Source organism: Falco peregrinus, chromosome 4, assembly GCF_023634155.1.
Source record: "Falco peregrinus isolate bFalPer1 chromosome 4, bFalPer1.pri, whole genome shotgun sequence".
In the NCBI taxonomy this organism is placed as follows: domain Eukaryota; kingdom Metazoa; phylum Chordata; class Aves; order Falconiformes; family Falconidae; genus Falco; species Falco peregrinus.
The window spans coordinates 51,166,818-51,187,034 of NC_073724.1; the positions used below are offsets into that span (position 1 = coordinate 51,166,818).

General features: G+C 39.4%; 1 protein-coding gene across 1 annotated transcript in view; it reads left to right on the top strand.

The window, feature by feature from the left end:
* ATP10A (ATPase phospholipid transporting 10A (putative)) overlaps positions 1-20,217 on the top strand; it is a 118,426-nt gene that overhangs the window by 69,292 nt on the left and 28,917 nt on the right. Inside the window, exons 4-8 of the mRNA XM_005228686.4 lie at positions 2,705-2,811; positions 2,917-3,048; positions 5,453-5,586; positions 7,177-7,429; positions 19,707-19,924. Of these exons, the coding sequence (XP_005228743.1) occupies positions 2,705-2,811; positions 2,917-3,048; positions 5,453-5,586; positions 7,177-7,429; positions 19,707-19,924 (844 nt within the window). The remainder of the gene's footprint in view (positions 1-2,704; positions 2,812-2,916; positions 3,049-5,452; positions 5,587-7,176; positions 7,430-19,706; positions 19,925-20,217) is intronic.

Genomic DNA, 20,217 nt, shown 5'->3' on the forward strand with positions numbered 1-20,217 from the left:
TTTCATTATTTTTTAATCTAGACCTTTATGTCTGTAATTTTTTTTTCCTTTTGTCATCAGTGCCCAGTTGTCTTACATGTATGTTCTGTTAGCGAGTCACTGGGAATGAGTGCAGGCAAGAAGGAAACTGAGTTTCCTCCAGCCCATGCCAGCTTCTTTCTCACAGTTTTTTATTTCATCCATGTTTTCTAAAGGTCTGGTGAGCAACAGGTGAGTTGAATGACTTAATTTGGATGTGAAAAAGTAAAAAGCAGTAGCAAATGAATGTAAAGATGAGTTGTAGGTGAGAAGGCTCAGACTGTGGGTGAGAGCCCTAGACTGGGGTCTTGGCACCTGCAGGTTAACTTCAGGTGTTGCTCTGTTGCTTTGGGGCACTTGTATAAGCTAAGATAGTATGAACAGATATATAATTATATAGAACAAATACACAAGTAATTGGGTGTAAAGGTTGCTATGTGAAATAAACCTGTCACAGTCCACTGTTACTGTGAAGTGTAAAAAAATGATGAAGGCTATAAAATCATAAGCCAGAGCAATTACATCTTAAGTAGGTTTATCTTTAAAAAGTCCCATTTATTAACAGGAATTGTAACTATCATTTGGAGACTTTATTGGAAATTCAAACATTCTCATGATTTACAAGAAATGCTAATGTAGAATTCAGCCTTAAAAAGCAGAGGAATGGCAGAATCCTGGTAGTAGGGTAATTTCTACAGCATGAAATCATTAAGCAGTTATTTCCCATAGTTTAAGCGCAGCCAAATGTGGGTAATTCTCTAGCTGGCAATCAGTGCTTATACCTATTAACATACTGCAAGAGGGCTGTTGGGCAGCCCCCGTTTTTGAAGCTCCTTTGGCAAAAGGTGAGGCAGTGGGTTTAGGAGGTTTGCAGAAGAGGACAGAAGTAAAACCTCTGCTCTTGTATCTGAGGCCAGCAGGGAGGGTGGACTGGGTAGGAGAAATTCTCACCTGATGAAAAACAGATCTTCAGTTTTGTATCAGAATTACAAATTATGTTATCTACGTCTTCTCCATTTGTTTCTGGTCTCTAGTCAGATATTATCACTGCTGCTGCCTCAGCTGTCAAACCCATCACTTCTTCTCTATCCCTACAGTGAAAAGCTAAGCATACCTGTTGAAACACCAATGCTTTTAATTTTAAAATTGAGCAGGAAGTGAGTATAACATATTACACTGAACTTAGAAGGACTGTGTATATGTGTCTGTAGATATATACGTATGTATGAATGTATATCTAGATCTTATTTGTGTGTATACTCACTAAGAGCACTGACTAGAGGCTGCATAGCATAAGCAGCATAACTATATAATCTGCATGTAGTTCTGCTAGGCTGGGGAAAAGTACAAAGGATTCACCACTGTGAACCTTTTCTTCTTGCAGATCTCAGGATATTTTCTTTAGGCCTGATATCCTAGGAGCATGCACTGAAGTTAGAATTTTGATCCTCATTCAGAAAAAGAAAAGATTTTAATAGTTAGAAAGAAGCATGAAGATATAACCCAGGTGTGAAAGCTTAGAAAATAGGAAGCAAATAAAAAGAACTCAATCTTTTTATAAAAGGCACAATTTTAAGCCAGATTGCAGATTTCAAGGGACACAGGATTTTAAATACTGAAATCCAGCTAGCGATAAAATTCAATGTTGCAACATCACAATGTTAATTTTAATATAGCACATGCTTTTCCAGGATTTCTCTTCAACTCCCAGCTTTTACGAGTTTTTTATTGCAGTCTGTTTTTTAGACTTTGGAATTGTGATTGTCTTGATGCTCTGAAACTGAAGATAGACCATTTAAACATCTCAGACTTTGCTTTAGTCTTCTCTGAGGCATGATACTGCAGTCGATTAAATTTTATTCATTTAGAAAAGGTTTGAAATTACTATTTGGTTCGACTGTTTTACTAATAAAACATTCTAATGCTATTTTTTAATTGTTGTTATCATGGTTTAACATTGCCCTGGTGACTGTTAATTCTCATGAGGCTGTTTTCTGTATTTCTCTGTCAGTATGAAATTTGAGTCAGTCCATGCGCAGCAGACAACAAGTTGTAGTGCAGACATTACTTTGCCTCATTTTTCTCATGTCTTTTGGTGCTAGTCAACAAGAATCATTAGGGTGCAGGCATTTTGCCTTTCTTAGAGTCACCGAGGCACTTCTGAAAGGAATTTCTCTTGTTCTCACTGATAAACACATGCAATTTTTTTCCTTTCTTTTTCACTGCACTGACACATATTATTCCTGGCACATCTTCCTTAGTATCATATGCACTACACAGCTGCTCTTAGCTGGACTGGATTAATTGTGATTGCACAGTCCATTTGCCCATACACAGAAAGTCCAATGCATTTTCAAAGAATTAGATAGGCGGCACACATGCTGTAGATTAGGCCTGCATATCTCTAGTGAGCATTTGTGCAGTACATTTATATATCCAACAGCAACTGGTACTGCTCCAGCTGGGCTGCTGCATGTCTGGGATTCTTGGGTAGGTAATCTCAGTTTTCAAAGTCTGCCAGAGAATCTTCCCAGGAGGAAGATCTAAGGAAATATTTCACCATCAGGTTGACAAAACTTAAACTTTGAAGCTGTTTCCTGGGCTTGTTATATTACAGAGTAGTATGATTTAACAAGCTTAATGTTTTGACATGCTGTGCTTTGTTCTGTTTTTAAATTTTCTGCAGTGTACATAAAAGTGGAAAAAAGGATGGACTGTTCAAAGAAAATCTTTTGTTACGTGGATGTACCATTAGAAATACAGAAGAGGTTGCAGGAATAGTAATCTATGCAGGTAAAAGCTGCTTTTCTGCCTGACAAGGCATACTGCCTTTTTATAGTTTCCTTAAAATAATAACAAAAATCCATATGACATCATTTGATGTAATTGTTTCTGCAGGGCATGAGACCAAAGCTTTGTTAAATAATAATGGACCCCGTTACAAGCGCAGTAAGCTTGAAAGACAGATGAATGCTGATGTCCTTTGGTGTGTCCTCATACTTCTAATCATGTGTCTGTTTTCTGCCATCGGTAAGTGCTCTTTAAAAGTACAAACTGAAGTATCAGACTTTCTTGGGCTTCATGTGCTTTGCTTAGCTATGTCAAAAACATATGTATCTGTCCAAATATGAAATCCATCAAGCTGCCTCCTTACTTCCTAATTTTTGTTGTGTTGTCTTCTTTGAAATCATCTACACTCATCTAAGTAGCTTCTTAGTATGTGTCAAATACATGCTATTAGTACCAAGATCTGAAGGCTTAGGTTCTATTACCCTTGATAGCATACAAAAATGTCAAGGCCAAAAGAAGCCACTTGGTAGTATGTAGTCCCCTCAAAATTACAGGTGGTAGAGTGTAACGTGCCATTAAACAGTCAACAGAGTAATTTATGAGCAGCAAATAAACATAATTAGCACAGTGCTGTTCCCCAGTACTATTTATTAAATCAAGGGCACAGTCCACAACATTGACACACTGTCCGCAAGGCTGCAGCTTTAACATAGAAGAAATAAATAAAAGTCTAAATCTGCATAAATCCAGGTAGAAGACACTTGAGACTTCACGTAGTGTTTAAGGAAATGCTGAGGTTCAGGTTAATACTCTTAAAGCCTTTATTTCTATTCATTTGTGAGAAAGAAGAGTTTTATGTTTGGCACCCAAAATGATTTTTTATATATGGCATATGTATTCCATATCCTTAACGTTTGTGTTTTCTGTAATGTTTGTGTGAGTCAATCAGCATAAACACCAGAATGTTTCCTAACAACCATGGTGTAGTTTAGTAACAGTCTTATGCCATTTTAATACATCTCTGTGTGCCTTTTTCCAGGTATTGTTAAAAGCTTCTTAAAGATGAGTATTTCCAGCTGTGATTCAGCCAGCATATTTGTTTCCACTGAGTTCGTGACACCCTTTCATAGCATCTGTGTTGGGGAGCCCAGTCCTCAGGGCTGAAGTGCCATGGCAGGCTTAATTGCAGATAGTCACTGCATGCATCTGAGGTGGTGTCCCCAGAGCAGCAGCAGCAGGGTGCCCACTGTGGTGGCTTCAGTTCAGCTGAAACTCCTGAAATGTATGAATGTGAATGGGAGGAGGTGGCACACAGTAGGTGACAGAGCTAGAAAGTAGGTGACCATGCTACAAGGGTAGAAACCACCAGCGGAGGGCCAGAGCAAACTGCTGGAGGTGGTAATGACCAAAAACAGCTGGAAAGAAATTTGCTTGAGCCCTTGTAAACCAGAAGTGCCTGATGCTTCAAGACATGCAAAGCTGTGTTCTGTAAGAGTCAGGCAATGTTTTTTACTTTCTGTCAAGAAAGTGTAAGTGGAGATACAACAACTAATTCTCTTGAAAATCTGAGTTAGGGTGTTTATGAAACAAATCTTGGTGTAGGTTGCACTCAGTATGGGACTTCCAGGTTTTGCTCTCAAGAATAAAAACATAGACATCAATAAAGACATCTTTATGGTGATATGCTCATATTGGTAGTACAGGGACAAAATAATTTGCTTATTTGGCTTACGTACTGGTTGGGGGTTTTTTGAGAGTTCAGTGCTGGGTTTCTGTATCAAGATGTAAATGACCTTGTCAAATGTGGCTGAAAAAGATTGCTTTTAAAGTATAGTTGTGCCCTTTTTTTCTGATTCCTGACATGGTGAAGACAGTTTGAACGGTTCTTACGAGTCAGGAATCCTTACTTGTTTATAACCTTAAAAGCATCAGGCATACTATTTTAGGTCTTTCAGGACTGCAAATCCTAGCACTGTAACTAAAAAGGCACCTTTCTGTCTCTTTAACAAGACTGTCATCTTCCCAAAATAATAATAATATTAACTTTATCTTTATTTAGCTACCAGCAAATTCAATAAAAAACGTTTTGAGCAAGGCTGGCTTAGAGTTCCTTCCGTACTTAGTTCCTTGGCTTACGTGCTATTGACTCTGCTGATACTGTTTTTTCTTTAGTTCTGTAAACATGGTGGGTAAGATTCACACAGTAAGATTAGTCTCTTCTGACTTTATCCAGCTGAAATTAGTTTAGTGATAGCTGGCTAGTGATATACCTAGTGCAGTCAATGGAGTTGCTTCATTATAACACATTGAATATCGCTGAAATAAATCACTTTCTGAAGACTCATTTTCTCTGCTGATTACAGAAAGACCCTAAACTGCTAATCTAGACTAGCCAGATCACTTTATTATTATGTGAAATTACTCTTGCATACTGTCCTTAAGGCCAGACAAATCCCTTTCTTAAGCCCCAAATCTCAAGGCAGAAAAAAACCCCATGGGTTTGGGGCCTTCTTCAAAAGTCGTGCAGAACAGTTGAAGACAAATACCACTTTCCCACATAATTCAACTCTAAGAACAAATCCATACCATAAGCATTTTTCCTTGCAGTTAATTTGCTTTTTTCTCTGTTTCAACTCTTCTGCAGGTCATGGCCTATGGGTATGGCAATATGGTGAGAAGAAGAAACCAGTTTTTGATGTTCCAGGACCTGATGGCAAATATTTATCTCCTGTTTTAGCTTCAGTATATTTATTTCTGACAGTGATCATAGTTTTCCAGGTAATCAAGTTGTACATACTGTCACCTCTGTTCACAGTTTGCTGTAATAAAGCTATAAATTTACAGTATGTGTAGTACCCCTTCCAGCAATAAAGCATGTAGGAAACTAATAATGCACTAAAAAGAAGTACATTCAGTCACTTTAAAATCAAATTTTAACTATAAGAAATGTGATAATATATAAACAGGAAGCTAAATTAAATAAAAGAAGTGGCCTACCCAGTGGTAAAAAGGTGGTAGCTTCTCTGAAAAATAAACCGATGCACACAGTAAGCTGTCAGAGCTCCCTTGGTGTTAGGGAAGGTAATCATCTGAGAACATTCCCCAAGAGACTCAAGTATTTTAGTTTAGTTTATTTTACTTCAAACAAGTAGGAAAAGATAGGATGCAATGGGCCTTGCTGGGAGAAAACAAGTTTTATGTTTCATATCCGTCCACTGTGGAACAACACCTCAAAGACTGCAGGTGCCACTTTGGGTACAGTGTCCTGGTATGAACATAAGTTGTATACTCTTTTCACCTGTTTCAAAAGATACTGCTCTTAACAACTCCATATCTCAGCTAGATAACAAACTCCATTAAAAATCTTTTGGTCCTGAGGAGAAATGTACTGAATGGCAAAGGTGGCAGTAAGCTAAGAGAAGTAACAGACTCATGTCACTGGGACATGTGGAAGTACGCCCAGTGGGACACTAGAGGAGGCTGCATTACTGGAGGCAGCAACTCCTTTATGAAAAGAAATGAAAAAGGATGTTAAATAACTTTTTACTCCATAAAGTATTAAATTATGATATTGATTAAAAAATTTCACCACCAAATTCTTCAAACGCCAACCTTTAACTGTAGTTTTTGTTTAAATAACCACATTTGCCACTTATATACATGCTATAATTTATCCTTCATATCTAATTCAGCAAGCTAAATAATGTGTGCTGTCAGGAATTTCTGTCCTGAAAAACATCTGCAGAGAAAATCTCAGGTACAAATTAGGTATTTCATGGAGTTTCAACAATCCTCAAGAAACAGTTGAAAATCTTTTCTGGAGAAACTCCTTCTCACATCTCTTTCATCAGCAATTATAAAATGTGTTCTTCGTTCAGATAATCTGCAGTGCAAAAGTTAAGGCCAAAAAGATTGTTCCTGTGAAGAGGTTAACACTCCTTATTTTGTTTCCCACCGTCCTGCAAGGTGAATTTGTGAACAGTCTATTGTTTATGCAGAATAAATTTATCCCATTCTTTCACATTTACAGGATTCTAGTGTACTGTCTGGGTTTGGTCGGGGCTTTTTTTCTTTTCCTTTCCCAGCTAGTTTCAAGCTCACCTCATTAGCCTGAAAAAGATTTGCTTCTGTCCAAGTTTTGATAATGACCCTTCTAGACAGAGTAATGCATTTCAGCTTGGCAATTCACCGTAGGTTTTCCTCATCTAACACAGTAAATACCTTTCAAACATAATAACTTTACAGTAGATGTTTAAAGTACATAGCCTCTTTATGTTCTAGTCTAGTACCAATTTAACTAGATTTTACTAATTCATTGTATCCTTCCTTCTGTTTTGTCCTAATTCTCTTCCTTTTTATGTATTCTAGGTTATGATTCCTATTTCTTTGTATGTATCCATTGAAATAGTTAAAATCTGCCAAGTATACTTTATTCATCAAGATAAAGATTTATATGATGAAGAAACAGACTCTCAGCTGCAGTGCCGAGCTTTAAATATCACAGAAGACTTAGGTCAGGTGCAGTTTATCTTTTCAGACAAGACTGGGACACTTACTGAAAACAAGATGGTTTTCCGAAGATGCACTGTTTCTGGAATAGAGTATTCCCATGATGATAACGGTGAGCTCATGATCTTGTTTTCTATCTAACAGTTGTACTTTGAGCATTCTGAACTAGATATCAAAACTACTGTCATCTTAAAAAAAATTAAAATTAAAATTAAAAAAAATTTACATGTATCCACTCAGCAAAGTCTGTAATAGCTGTTTTCAGATTAGTATAATTTGATGGCTGTGTTCAGCTAGCAATGCCAATTTTACCCAAGTCTTCTGTAACATCTACAGTATATTAAGGCAGTTAAAGCTTCTGGCTTTAGCTCCTGATAACACAAACACTTGAGCATGTGGCTAATGTAAGCAAATTGAATAGTGCTGCTGGTATCACTATTGTTTAGGGTGTTTGAAGTATGCTATGTGGAATACCAATTTTAAGCATACAGCCAGATTAGTATCTGATTTAATACCTGGAATGAGATTATCCTTTTCTGCTGAGAAATAAATATAAACAAAGTTACTGGGTTTCATATTAACAGGAAACATAATATGGTGTAATAGCTTGTTTTATGTTACCTTTGTCAGATTCTTTTCAGTGATCCTGTGTGACAGGTCTGTGTTAAGGTATGCTCACTGTTCTATGAACATTGTAGTTGAAATAATGTCTCCAAGTACTATGTTCTTGAAACACTAAAAAGTCACTAAAAAGGGAATGTGAGGGTTGTCATCCCTGTGTCATCACCGTTTTAAAATTAGTAAGTGAATTCCTGTTTTGTGACTTCTTTGTAATTTGTGTTATTTTCCTGTAACATTTTATTGTTATAATTTTTGGCATAGCATATCTTAACTCTTCAAATCATACTCTGTATGCAGGGAAATATTGATAGCTACAATAATGCATTCCTATTTGTAAATAAATTATTTTCTTAATCTACATAACATATAAAGATCAGTAAGTTTTCTCAAAGACCATTACAGAAGTTCAGCTTACAAATAAGATACAGAATAAGAGAATAATCAAAATAGACTGGAAAATCTAAAACATGCTTTAGAGAGTTCATAAGATTCCAAACTGAAAAAAGATACTAAGTTTTGGATTTTGCAAGGATCGGGGGTTTTTCTTCTACTTTATAATAGTACTGAGACCTTACATTTAAGGCACTCTTTTTCAAGAAACTTGCTGTTTGGGTAGTGTTATGATCCCAGTGTTACAGAAAGAACTTAAACAGAGAGAAGTTATGACTTCCTACCTCTGTACTGTAGGTAAGGAAGAGAGAATTAGGAGCATCTTTCTGGACACCTAATTCTGCTTGTGACACTCTGATTCTTCATTCTTGTTTTCTCATTGCCATTGATCGTTTGCTTTTTTATACTAGTTTCAGAGTGTACACTTTTCCTTGCAGGAATGATGACGATACTGCCACCTAAAACAGTGCAGAAAGGGTGTTTTTATGAGCTTGGTATCATCAGCTGATATGTAGACTGAACTCAGACTCCTGAATTTGAGTATTGAGTTTCAGATCTTTTTTCTTCAAATGTAATGTAGTTAACAGAAATCTAAGTTTGTGCATGCTTTCCTCTTACGATTTCAGGTTACAATATAAATGTTAATGAAAGCAGAGTGAATTTCACTACAAACGGAAATGTCAAATAAGTACTTAAACTGATTTTTTTCTGTCATTCTTTTCACATATGGCTATGTTTGGCTATGTTTGGGCTTTCTTGCAACTCCAGTCAGTATGAAATTTCTGACAAATACAATTTTAAATTAACATGGAATTTATACACAATATTTTACTCTTTTTTTTTTTTTTTCTCCTCTACAGAATTTTGGTCTTTCTCTGTCATTCTGTATATAAATGGTGATAATTTTTATTGGGTTTTTTTCCCTAAAATCAGGATTAATAACACAGTAAAAACTATTCTTCACTCAAGTCTTTTGTTAGCTCTTTTCTCCAGTCTGATTTTCTAACCATCTCTTATCTTTTCTGCTGCTGAAACTTTCTTGATTAGCTATGGTAAAATGTCTGTCAGCTCTTTCTGGTTTTAGGGAATGCATCAACATTTCATTGCTGTGTGCTCTACATGCAAAAGATTTGACAGCTGCTTTTCTATGTCTTACACCAGACTATCCGAGTTCCCCTCTGAGGTTCTGGGACATATGTTATAACTGATGCCATCCTGCTCTGCACCTCAGGTTTTTCTGAAGATTTAATGAATTAGAACATTCTAAAATCTTTCACTTGACAAGCAATCTGATGCTGCCATATATGCAAGAAAACCAAGTAAAATGCATCTGCCTTTTCTGATCTGTGTCTTCCCTTATCTAAGCAATTTTTCAGTCATACTGGTTTGGTTTTTGGAATCAAACTCTGAGTAGCACTTCAGATGAAGAAATGAATTCAGAATTTTTGTACATGGGTTAAGATTCAAAAGCTGAAGACAACAGGTCTCAATCACAGAATCATAGAATATTTTGAGTTGGAAGAGACCTTAAAGACCATCTGGTTCCAGTCCCGCTGCCATGGGCAGCAACACCTTCCACTAGACCAGCTTTCTCAAAGCCCCATCCATCCAGCCTGACTTTGAACAAGCCTGGCCTGGAAGCTAGGCATGGGGCATCTACAGCTTCTCTGGGCAACGTGCCTTGCTACTCTCACAGTGAAGAATTTCTTCCTTATAACTAATCTGAATCTACCCTCTTTCAGTTTAAAGATATTACCCCTTCTATCCTTACATGCCCTTGTAAAAAGTCCCTCTCCAGCTTTCCTGTAGCCTCCCTTTAGGTACTGGAAGGCTGCTATAAGGTCTTCCCAGAGACTTCTCTTCTCCAGGATAAACTGTCCCAACTCTCTCAGCCTGTCTTCATAAGAGAAGTGCTCCAGCCCTCTGATCACCTTCCTGGCCCTCCTCTGGACTTGTTCCCACAGGTCCATGTCCGTCTTGTGCTGAGGACCCCACAGCTGGATGCAGTGCTCCAGGTGGGTTCTCACAAGAGTGGAGTAGAGGGGCAGAATCACCTCCCTCGACCTGCTGGTCATACTTCTTTTTATGCAGTCCAGGATACACACATCGCCAGGTCATGTTGCAGTTCTTGTCAACCAGCACCCGCAAGTCCTTCTCAAGACTGCTGTCAATCCATTCACTGCCCAGAAGTGTCGTAGGCAAACTTGCTGAAGGTGCACTCAATCCCACCATCCACATCACCAACAAAGATGTTAAACAGCACTGGTCCCAGTACCTGCCCCTGAGGAATGCCACTCATCACTGGTCCCCTTTCCCTGTCAGTGGGATCTTCACAGGCCTGCCCTGACTTCTCAGATGTGATGGATAGTGGCTCAGCCACTTCATCGGCCAGTTCTCTCAGAACCCATGGATGCGTCTCATCAGGTTCCATGGACTTGTGCACCTTCAGGTTCCTCAGATGGTCTGAAACCTGATCTTCTCCTACAGCAGGCAGTTCCTCATTCTCCCCAGTCTCTGCCTTTTGTGTTCTGTGATTTGGGCAGTATGGCTGGAGCACTTCCCGGTGAAGACTGAGACAATGAAGTCACAGAGTATCTTGGCCTTCTCCATGTCCAAGGTAACCAGCTCTCCTGTTTCCTTCAGGAGAGGAGCCGCATTTTCCCTAGTCTGCATTTTATCACTGACATACCTATAGAAGCTTTTCTTGTTGCTGGCGCGATGTAATTCTGTCAGGGCTTTAGCTTTCCTAACCTGATCCCTGGCTGCTCAGACAGTTTCTCTGTATTCCTCCCAGGCTCCCTGTCCTTGCTTCCACCCTCTTTATCTTCTTTTTTGTGTCTGAGTTTGTCCAGGAGTGACTTGGTCATCCAGGCACACTTCCTGGTGAAGGTCTGTTTTCTACTGTAAAAGCAGATAGCTCAGAATGGAGGTGTCCTTGTTCTGAGCAGTTTGGTCTAAGTTTGTTATTCTGCTGTGGCTGGGTAGCAGTGCCTGTTAACTCTAGTTTCTTGACCCTTCCCATGGTAAGATGCTGTTTTCAGTTTTGAATGGGTTTACAAAACTGTTTTTTCAAGTTTTTCATGCCATATGTTTGCCTCAGGCATGAATTCTTGGGGAAAAAATTCAGTCAGAACAGCTCCATTCAGCCATATCCAAGAATAAGGCTAAGATGTAACACACTTTTTTCCCCCATGCTAATGGAGTTCTGTCAGATTTTCCTCTGAAGTCATCTAGAGGCCATGTATGTTGGGGCTCAGCCACGCTCATGCAAAGCAGGAGAGTTATGCCTACAGGTGCAGATTGAGGTCTGAAATTTCCTAGCTTTGTGTGCTGCTTAGGGTTAATTTTCTTCATAGTAGCTAGTATGGGCCACGTTTTGGATTTGTGCTGGAAACAGTGTTGGTAACACGGGGATGTTTTAGTTACTGCTGAGCAGCACTCACACGGGGTCAGTGCCTTTTCTGCTCCTCGCCCCACCCCACCAGCGAGCAGGCTGGGGGGCACAAGAAGTCGGGAGGGGACACAGCTGGGACAGCTGGCCCCAACTGACCCAAGGGGTATCCCGTACCCTATGGGTCATGCTCAGCATGTAAAGCTGGGGGAGGAAGAAGGAAGGGGGGGACGTTTGGAGTTTTTGGAGTTATGGCATTTTGTCTTCCCAAGTCGCTGTTACAGATGATGAAGCCCGGCTTTCCTGGAGATGGCTGAACACTTGCCTGCCAGTGGGAAGTGGTGAATGAGTTCCTTGTTTCACTTTGCTCGCGTGCATAGGTTTTGCTTTATCTGTTAAGCTGCCTTTGTCCCAACCCACGGGTTTTGTCACTTTTACTTTTCCGTTTCTCTCCGCATCCCACTGGAGGGGAGTGAGTGAGTGGCTGGATGGGGCTTAGTTGCCAGCTGGGGATAAATCACGACACTTTGGAACTTTAATTTTCTGTTGAGGCATTTTTTTCTGCATAATCTGGAACCACTGCGTTTCTGTTAATTACTCAATCAACAGATTTTGCATAGTCTTCCTAAATTTTATCTATGCTGCGTTGTAAGCTTTTCTTCCTAAAATTTGTTCACAGTTAATGACAAGTTATCACACTCTTTTCTGTTCTACAAGGATTGTTAACACTGCATTTGTCATCATCATACATGAGTTCCTTCTATTAGTGCACTAAGCAATGTGTGTGACTTCCCTTATGTGTAGCTTGGTCTTTCCCCTTCTTCCTCTCTCTGTGTGTGCAGTGCACAATTTGTTTGGGTTTGAGGGCCACTGAAAAGGCATGTGCTACACTGTATTAGGTTTGGCATATTTGGGTTTGTTTTCATGAGGGGTGGGAGTGCCCCTATTTTTTTTGGAAATTTGTCCCATAAAACCATGTGAAAGGTGAGCTTTATGATTACAAGGGAGAGTTCTGTTTTGCATCAGACATGGACATGTTAATCATGGTTTTCATCTCAGAGGCTTACATGGACCTTATGCAGGGTTGAAGTGATTAAATGCTTCTAAAATAGAAACTGAAACTCTGAACAAGACGTAATACTCTTATTTTAGGTAGTATAGGGAACAAGGGGAAGTCTTCACAAATTTGCTGGAGAAAATATTTTCCTCCAGAATTCTCTATTAGCTGTAAGTTTCTTATGAGGCTGATGGCGCTACGCCCAGGAGTACTGCATTGTTTTAGTCTAGACAATAGGTGACAGAAACATGCATAATAGAGGCCAATAAATTGCACCAGTGTGGAACAGAATCTCTTGGCTAGCTGGAGGTAGTACAGAGTGTTGTTACTCATAGGTACTGCTGTGCAAGAACTTAGCACCAAAGAGGAATCCAGGAACACTTGTGAAGGCTGTGAGGGAAAGTGTGAGCCACAGTTCCATGATACAAACTCTATCAAATATTCATTATTGGTGAGGTCACCTATAATATTTGGTGATGGTTGTGTGCTGATTGGGGTCAAACTATGGGAATTTGCACTGCCCATTTGGGCCCAGTGGGGACTATGTTGATAGGAATGGGATTCTTGTTACCTGATTTTAGATACTTGTATGTAAGACAGTCATCTAGTAGCTTTACAGTTACTGGAGAAAATTAAGCATTTGTGGGATGTAATTCATCAGACCTGTTTTAGACATCTACAGTTGTTGCGTAATACGTGCCTGTTTCTCTGTGGCTTAGAATTCTAAACACAGGTGAAGAGAATTCCCACCTCACGTCTGTGTGACCTGCATTCTTCTGTCTGTTCTGTTGTCTCCTTCAAAGGTTCTTCTTGATTCACAGAGTGTTAATTCAGGAGCAGGGTATGTCATGGACCACTCCAAGTGGAAGAATGGTTGTCCCATTCATAAATGTCCTAGGCATTTATGGAATACCCAGTGATGCTATACTCTGGTTAAATCCCAGAATTATTCTTCCAATCATTACTTCTCCTAACCCAAAAGAATGTTAGGGGGAAAAAAAAAAAAGGAATTATTTCCCTATATGTAAAATTATGTTGCCATACCGTAGCTGTTCCCTTCAGGCCAGTGGCCAGCTTCTAATAATTCTGAGAACTGGCCATGCCCCAAGTCTGTCTGCTAATCCCAGAGACAGTAGGTGCCCAAAAGCAGACTGTGCTTCTGAAAGTCGTTATATGATTTAGCTACAACCAGATGCTGGTGGCCTGGCATTTGTCCGGGTGTTTTTCCAAATGCTTAATTAATCGCGCTCTTGCCTATAGGGTGTGATCTCTGTTTTTCTAGATTTAGCCACCCATTGTATGGAACTTTTGACAAAACATGAGTTGAATCTCCATGAATGTAACCACTCAAATCTGAAAAAACTTAATTTTTCATTCTTTGCATTCCTCTCCCTTTCTTCCAATGACACTGAAAAAAGATCTAGACAACATAACAGAAGTTTATGGGCGTACAGGCAGATGATAGAAACCTCAGTGATTTTTCTATTGCCTAGCAAAGTTTCCTCATTCCTAAGTCTGAGAAAGAAGGAATTTCTTCTGCTTTCTATATTTTCTGGCTGAAGATTGGCCAGCAACTGCTTTTCATGTGAAAATTACATTATTATATTAAATAAATCTTTCTTAATTTGGGGGGCTGTTTTGTAGTGGAACTTCCTTACTCTTCTTTTATGTAGTCAAGAGAATGTAAGGCTGCACATTCCAACCACATTGGAGAATTGGATTATTTTTTTTAAAAAAAGGCATAAAAATCAATAAAACTGTTTCAATAAATGTCTGTTGCTTCCAATGGGACTTCTCATCTGCCACCTTTACAATTTGACAATCTTCAGAAATCAGGAGAGTCCATTTAGGCCTTCCCCAGAAAGGTCAAAACCTTTAGCAGAACAGGATGGATCAAACACTCTGTGTAGCTTGTTGATAGTTTCTCTTGCCTTTTGAAAAATTTTATTGGTAACCGAGGAGAAAACTGGTGCTAGCACACATAGAACTCAGTACATTGGGAATGCCCCATTTTAAATTGTAAAGACAGAATAACTCATATTTAGAGACAGGTGATACTTTTGTCTAAGCATATACCTACACTTACAGTTGCTCTGGAAAATCTCCTGAAAGGTAGGAATGATACCCATTTTTAACTGGAGTAAAGACTTCTTAATGAACTACTTAAGGTTATTAATTTTAAGCCCTTGGGGATGCTAAGACAGGAGAGGAAGGAAAATCTTGGTGTTTTCTAATCTCAATACTTGTCCTTACAGGGAAATTCTTGCAAAGTAAATGAAGATTATGTTAGCACACTTGTACAAATTTATAGCATGCTAGCTGCTCGACTATTTATGTAGACACTAGAGTGCACTTCAAAGTGAAATAAGCTTGCACTCATAAGAAGGAAAAAAGTTGGTGTGATGGTGTAAGTACTGCACATGTAGATTTATTTCATGATAGCTCAATAACAGCCTTACTCAATGGTTTGGGGTGAAGTGGAACATCCCATGGTGAAATCAGGGCCCACACAGTGACAGCTGAATTATTCTGGTTTAGCGGGTCTGCAGTTCTATTCTGCCTGAAGGGAAATCCTTTAGAGCTTCCTGGTCCCACTTTTCTAGTGAGTGGAACATCTGGCAGTGTGGCAAGTGTCTCTGGCACCCTGCAAAATGGATGTCTCATTGTAGAACATAGATAGCATGGAAGATAAAACAAAAACAAGCAAACCCAAAAAATAATGAAATAAAAGCCTTTTTAAAATGAAATAATGTCTCTTCAAATACTTAGCAGCTACTACAGGAGGTTTATTTATTGTGTGTTGTTGTCTTCTGAAAGAGGGAAGAGAGTTCATGGCTGAAGTATTAATTATTGTTTCTTCTTTGTGCCGTAAATATAAAACAAACTAGAGGATAGTGAAATTTGACTTTCATGAATTGCATTGCTGTGTTTCTCAAAAGTTGTTTGTGTCTTTGCCCTTAATAAAAAACTATCAGACAAAAGATCAAGGCCATCAGTTTTCAGTGCTGAAACTGAAAAGCATCCCACAACAAAGTCTTTCAGGTTACAATGTTCACAGGAAAAGGTTCTGAATCGGAGAGGGCTGAGTGGGTGGAGAGAACAGCATGTTCCTAAAGAAGCACGCTTTGCACAGCTGAAGCATTGTGAACCTTAGCCATAACATAATGATTGAACCAGGTTTCATTATTTCTTCATACTTAATTCTTGCTGCATAATGTGTAAGATTGCACTTGAGAAAATGCTGAAAGGTGCTAAGGCCTGTTATTTTATTATCAAGCTTACCTTGGTATAAACTGAAATAGCACCACTTGTATCAAAATAATTTGACTTGGTTAAATGAGATTCTAGTCTTGTATCTACTTCCCCTTTTTTCCTGTTTTCTCAGTGGCAGGAACAATTAAATGAATGTGCTGCAATGAAAACCTATATAGAGAGCAAGAGATAGTTAACATTGCATAGACTAGAAAGGACCGTGCTATTGGTGTAATGCTAATAAATCAGCTCAGTGCTGCATTAGAAAACAGCTTTTGCTGTGTTGAACAACCAAAATATTTTCAGATGTAGTATAAGAAAGAAAAAAGAGCAATGAGGAATACAGAAATATGGTTTGCAATCATAATGCTGTATTGTGCCTGAAGTGCATTCTCTGCTTAACCATAGAGTTTTTATACATGGAATAAAATTATAATCAGTTCAGGGTCTTTGGAGTCATGTATTTCAAGATTTATTTTCAGAGCAGAAGCTTAAATTAGGTATGATTATTAAAGAAAACTTGTCCTTTTTTAAAAGTTGTGGTCAGAAGAGAGTTGGACCAACTGGGTAGCACATTTTGCAAAACTGAAAAGAGCAATTGTAGCCAGTCCTTTCCCTGTCAAGAAATATTACCTGTTACAAGAAGCTTCTGTCAGTCTACCTTTCAAATGCCCAGCATCCACAGTGAGGATGATTATCCCTGTGGCAAATACAAGCTTTTCTTATGTTTTTCATGAGAGAGGCTGAGTGTCCACATGTCACACCAACTCTCCTTTAGACTGGGTTTGCTGCTGAGAGCCTTAGTGAAGATGAGGCACGAAAATTAAATGCTTCTTAGGAATGATTTAAATCTTAAATGTTTATAATAAAGTGCAGAAAACCTTGCTGGCGTGTCGTCCTGAGCAATGTTTTTTCAGCCTGGGATTTGCAGCATGTAACTAGGAGCCTGCAGAAGATAATTGCAGGGCTTGCGCTGTCAGGCTGGGCACTGCCTTCCACTGGCCTCATTCCAGCATGTACACTCCATCACCTCCCCAGTGAAGGGGACAGAAGTCCTTGAGTGTGCTGCTCCATTCTGGTACTTGAGGCATCCTCTTAAGATGACACACTGTCATGTCCACATGGCTCCTTCTTCGCTTGCCTGGGTTTCCCTTGGAAGGAAACTAGGATGCTGGAGGGAACAGTGAGCAGCCTGGCTTTCAACTTGATTGAGGACCTGGATCAGTGTTTGTGACATGCTGCAGATCACTTTGGGCCCTCAGTGTAGACTCTTTCTGATATAGGCAAACCTATGATCAGTTGAATTAAATTCACAGTATAAGGATCTGCATTTCCACTGGAAAAATGCATAGAGCCTTACAGAGCAGAAGAAAGTGGGAATTAGTGGACGAAAGTGATGGGATGGGTTAGAACTGTGCTGTCCCAAGGCACATGCAACAGGTTGCAGGAAGAAGCCTGTGCAGGTGAACTGAACTTTATTTCGTTGCAAGTCATTACCATGCAACAGATGGGCCACAGGAAACCAGTGACCTCCCTCATTTGTTGAGCTGTCTTCTAGATTCTGTCGTATGAATCAAAGGACAAGGTAGGCACTGAAAGGAGAAGGTGACGGTGCTGTGCTCTTCTGTTTGCAGTTGTGTGGCTCAAGGAGCAGCTGCCCTCACAGCGCTGAACATGCCATCGCTCAACCTCTTTCCCACCACATAACACAGAGGAGCGTGAATCACACCAAATAATGCTAATGAAGGAAATCCTCCATCATTCACAATTAGTCTACATCAGCTTCAGGGCCTGTGCTGCAGGGCTATATTCAAGCTATGAGACCCAAGTGGTTTGCAGCATGCCCTGCAGTCTCTTTTTCATGTCTCCAAATGCACTATGACCCTTTCTACCTGCATGGCCTGAATTTTCTTCCAGCAGGAGCCAGAGCACAGTGCAGGATGTTGCATACCTGAGCATGCAGTTAGGGTGACAAGTAGGGAGAGCTTCCCATATTTTAGACAGAGCCAATACATTTTCCAAATGGAGCGGAAAAAACCTCAGAGGTACAATACTGTACTGATAGAGCTATGACCATGTATTCTTGTGTGTGGTCTGATTTCAAGTCCTCCAGCTGCTTTCTAACAGCTGAAATACGTTTGAAAATTGCAGTGGATGATGAGGATGGTGGCTTTTTTGGTTGTAAAGCTAGCCAAGTTAAAGTGATCCCATGCCAAACTCACTACGTGTAATGCAAGATTTTTCTCAGAAAGTATTTTGGAAGAAAAATCCTCTTTTTTTCTTTTTTTTCTTTTTTTTTTTTTTTGTGTTAAATGCCTGAATAGTTAACTTACATGCTAGTGATTTATTATTTGACATTAGGAAAATCTAATTTGTTACACCAGAGAACCGAAACAAAGCCGAGCCACAAATACATAACTTGTACTGTATATCTGGAGAGTATGGATTATTTTGAGAGTATAATGAAAAGCCTTTCAATGAATACCTAATGAAGGAATAAATAGATACCTGTTGGAGTGGCATGTGCCTGCCTAATGAATAACCCAGATTATTAAATGTCCGTGGTATTTTGGAATGGAAAAATTTGTTATACATCAGAACTAAACAGAGCCTGTCAATAGAGGGGCTGGATTGCACGGCTGTTTCACACCTCTTCTTTCTGTTTCCTTTTTACCTTCTGTATATCAGACTGCCAGGACTGGTTTCTAACATTAATTGTAGTGGATTCTTGGCTGGGGAAACATTCATCTAAAATATCTCATTTGGAAAAACTCTTTCATTCCATGTAAACTAGGTGCTGCTCACTGCAACAAATAGTGATAGAACAAGGGTTGCAGCAGGTGAGGGTACCCTGGCTCTGATACTGCATGATGCGTTGTCCTGGCTATCATACTGTCCAGAGAGGAGGGGATGGACTCCAGGGTGGTTTTAGCACTCGGCTATGTGTCACGAATCAGTGTTCATGTCTCCACTTTGCAGCAGATGGCCCTGACCTTAAGCAAGGCTTTTACGCTGTCTGTACCTCATCTCTCTATATAAAATAAGGGCAGTAGTGCTCTATAGACATGCTCTTCTGAGGATGTTTCAGATGTCAGTTAACTGGTACTGGAAAAATGCGACACTTTGCTGGAAAATACTTTCTGTGAAATTTCCATGTTCTGTTGGAAAGGACAAGAAAATTTGCTGGATTGTTCATTTCATAGAATCATAGAATCATTTAGGTTGGAAAAGACCCTTGAGGTCATCAAGTCCAACCATTAACCCAGGACTGCCAAGTCCATCACTAAACCATGTTGCTAAGCATTGCATATCCTTCTCAGACTGCAAGTGAAGACCAAATTATTTGGTTGATTTCATGAGAATGAGCTGCCGAATAGTCTCCAGGAATGTAGTGAGTTACTGCAGAGTCTAACTGCCTTTCAGAGAGTGTGATGATGAGGGAGGCAGTGTATTGTATTACATTTTTAATTATGTTATCTGCATCCTCCATTAGATACTACCATTCAATTAGGACCAGGCTTTGTCATCTCCTGATAATGGAATCAATCTTTAATACCATGAAAGCACAGTATAATATTAAAACCAGATCCCTTGAACAAAGTCTTTGTGCCCCTCTCCCTCTTTCTCAAGACATGTTGAACATACACAGCATTTCTCCTTCTGTATTTTTACCGATAGCCAAACGCTTAGCAATGTACCAAGAACCTGATTCTGAGGAAGACGAGTCAGCTCCAAAAGGAGGAACTCTATCCCAGCGCGATAGTATCTGCAGCCATCAGAGTATCAAAGTAATACACAGAAGCCAGAGCACCAAAACCCACCGGCGCACGGGTAGCAGAGCTGAAGCAAAAAGAGCAAGCATACTCTCGAAGCACACTGCATTCAGTAGCCCAATGGTAAGTCATGAGACCTGAATGCATAGTGTCCTGTGTCTTTTAATAGAACAGTGTCCTGGAAAGGGAAAGGTAGACTTTTACAGACTTGACTTCATCTTGGCATTTTTTCTTCTGTCGTCAGAGCTGTTTGTACAAAAACAATCAAATGTTGGCATAGATCTTATCTAAATACCTTCTCTGTGGGAACAAGTTAAAGGCAAAGACAATCTAAAACCTTTGTTTTAGATTTTTAAAAGAAAATGTATGCCTTCCCTTTATCTACAGAAGCTGAGAGTAGCATAAGGTGTGAGGTT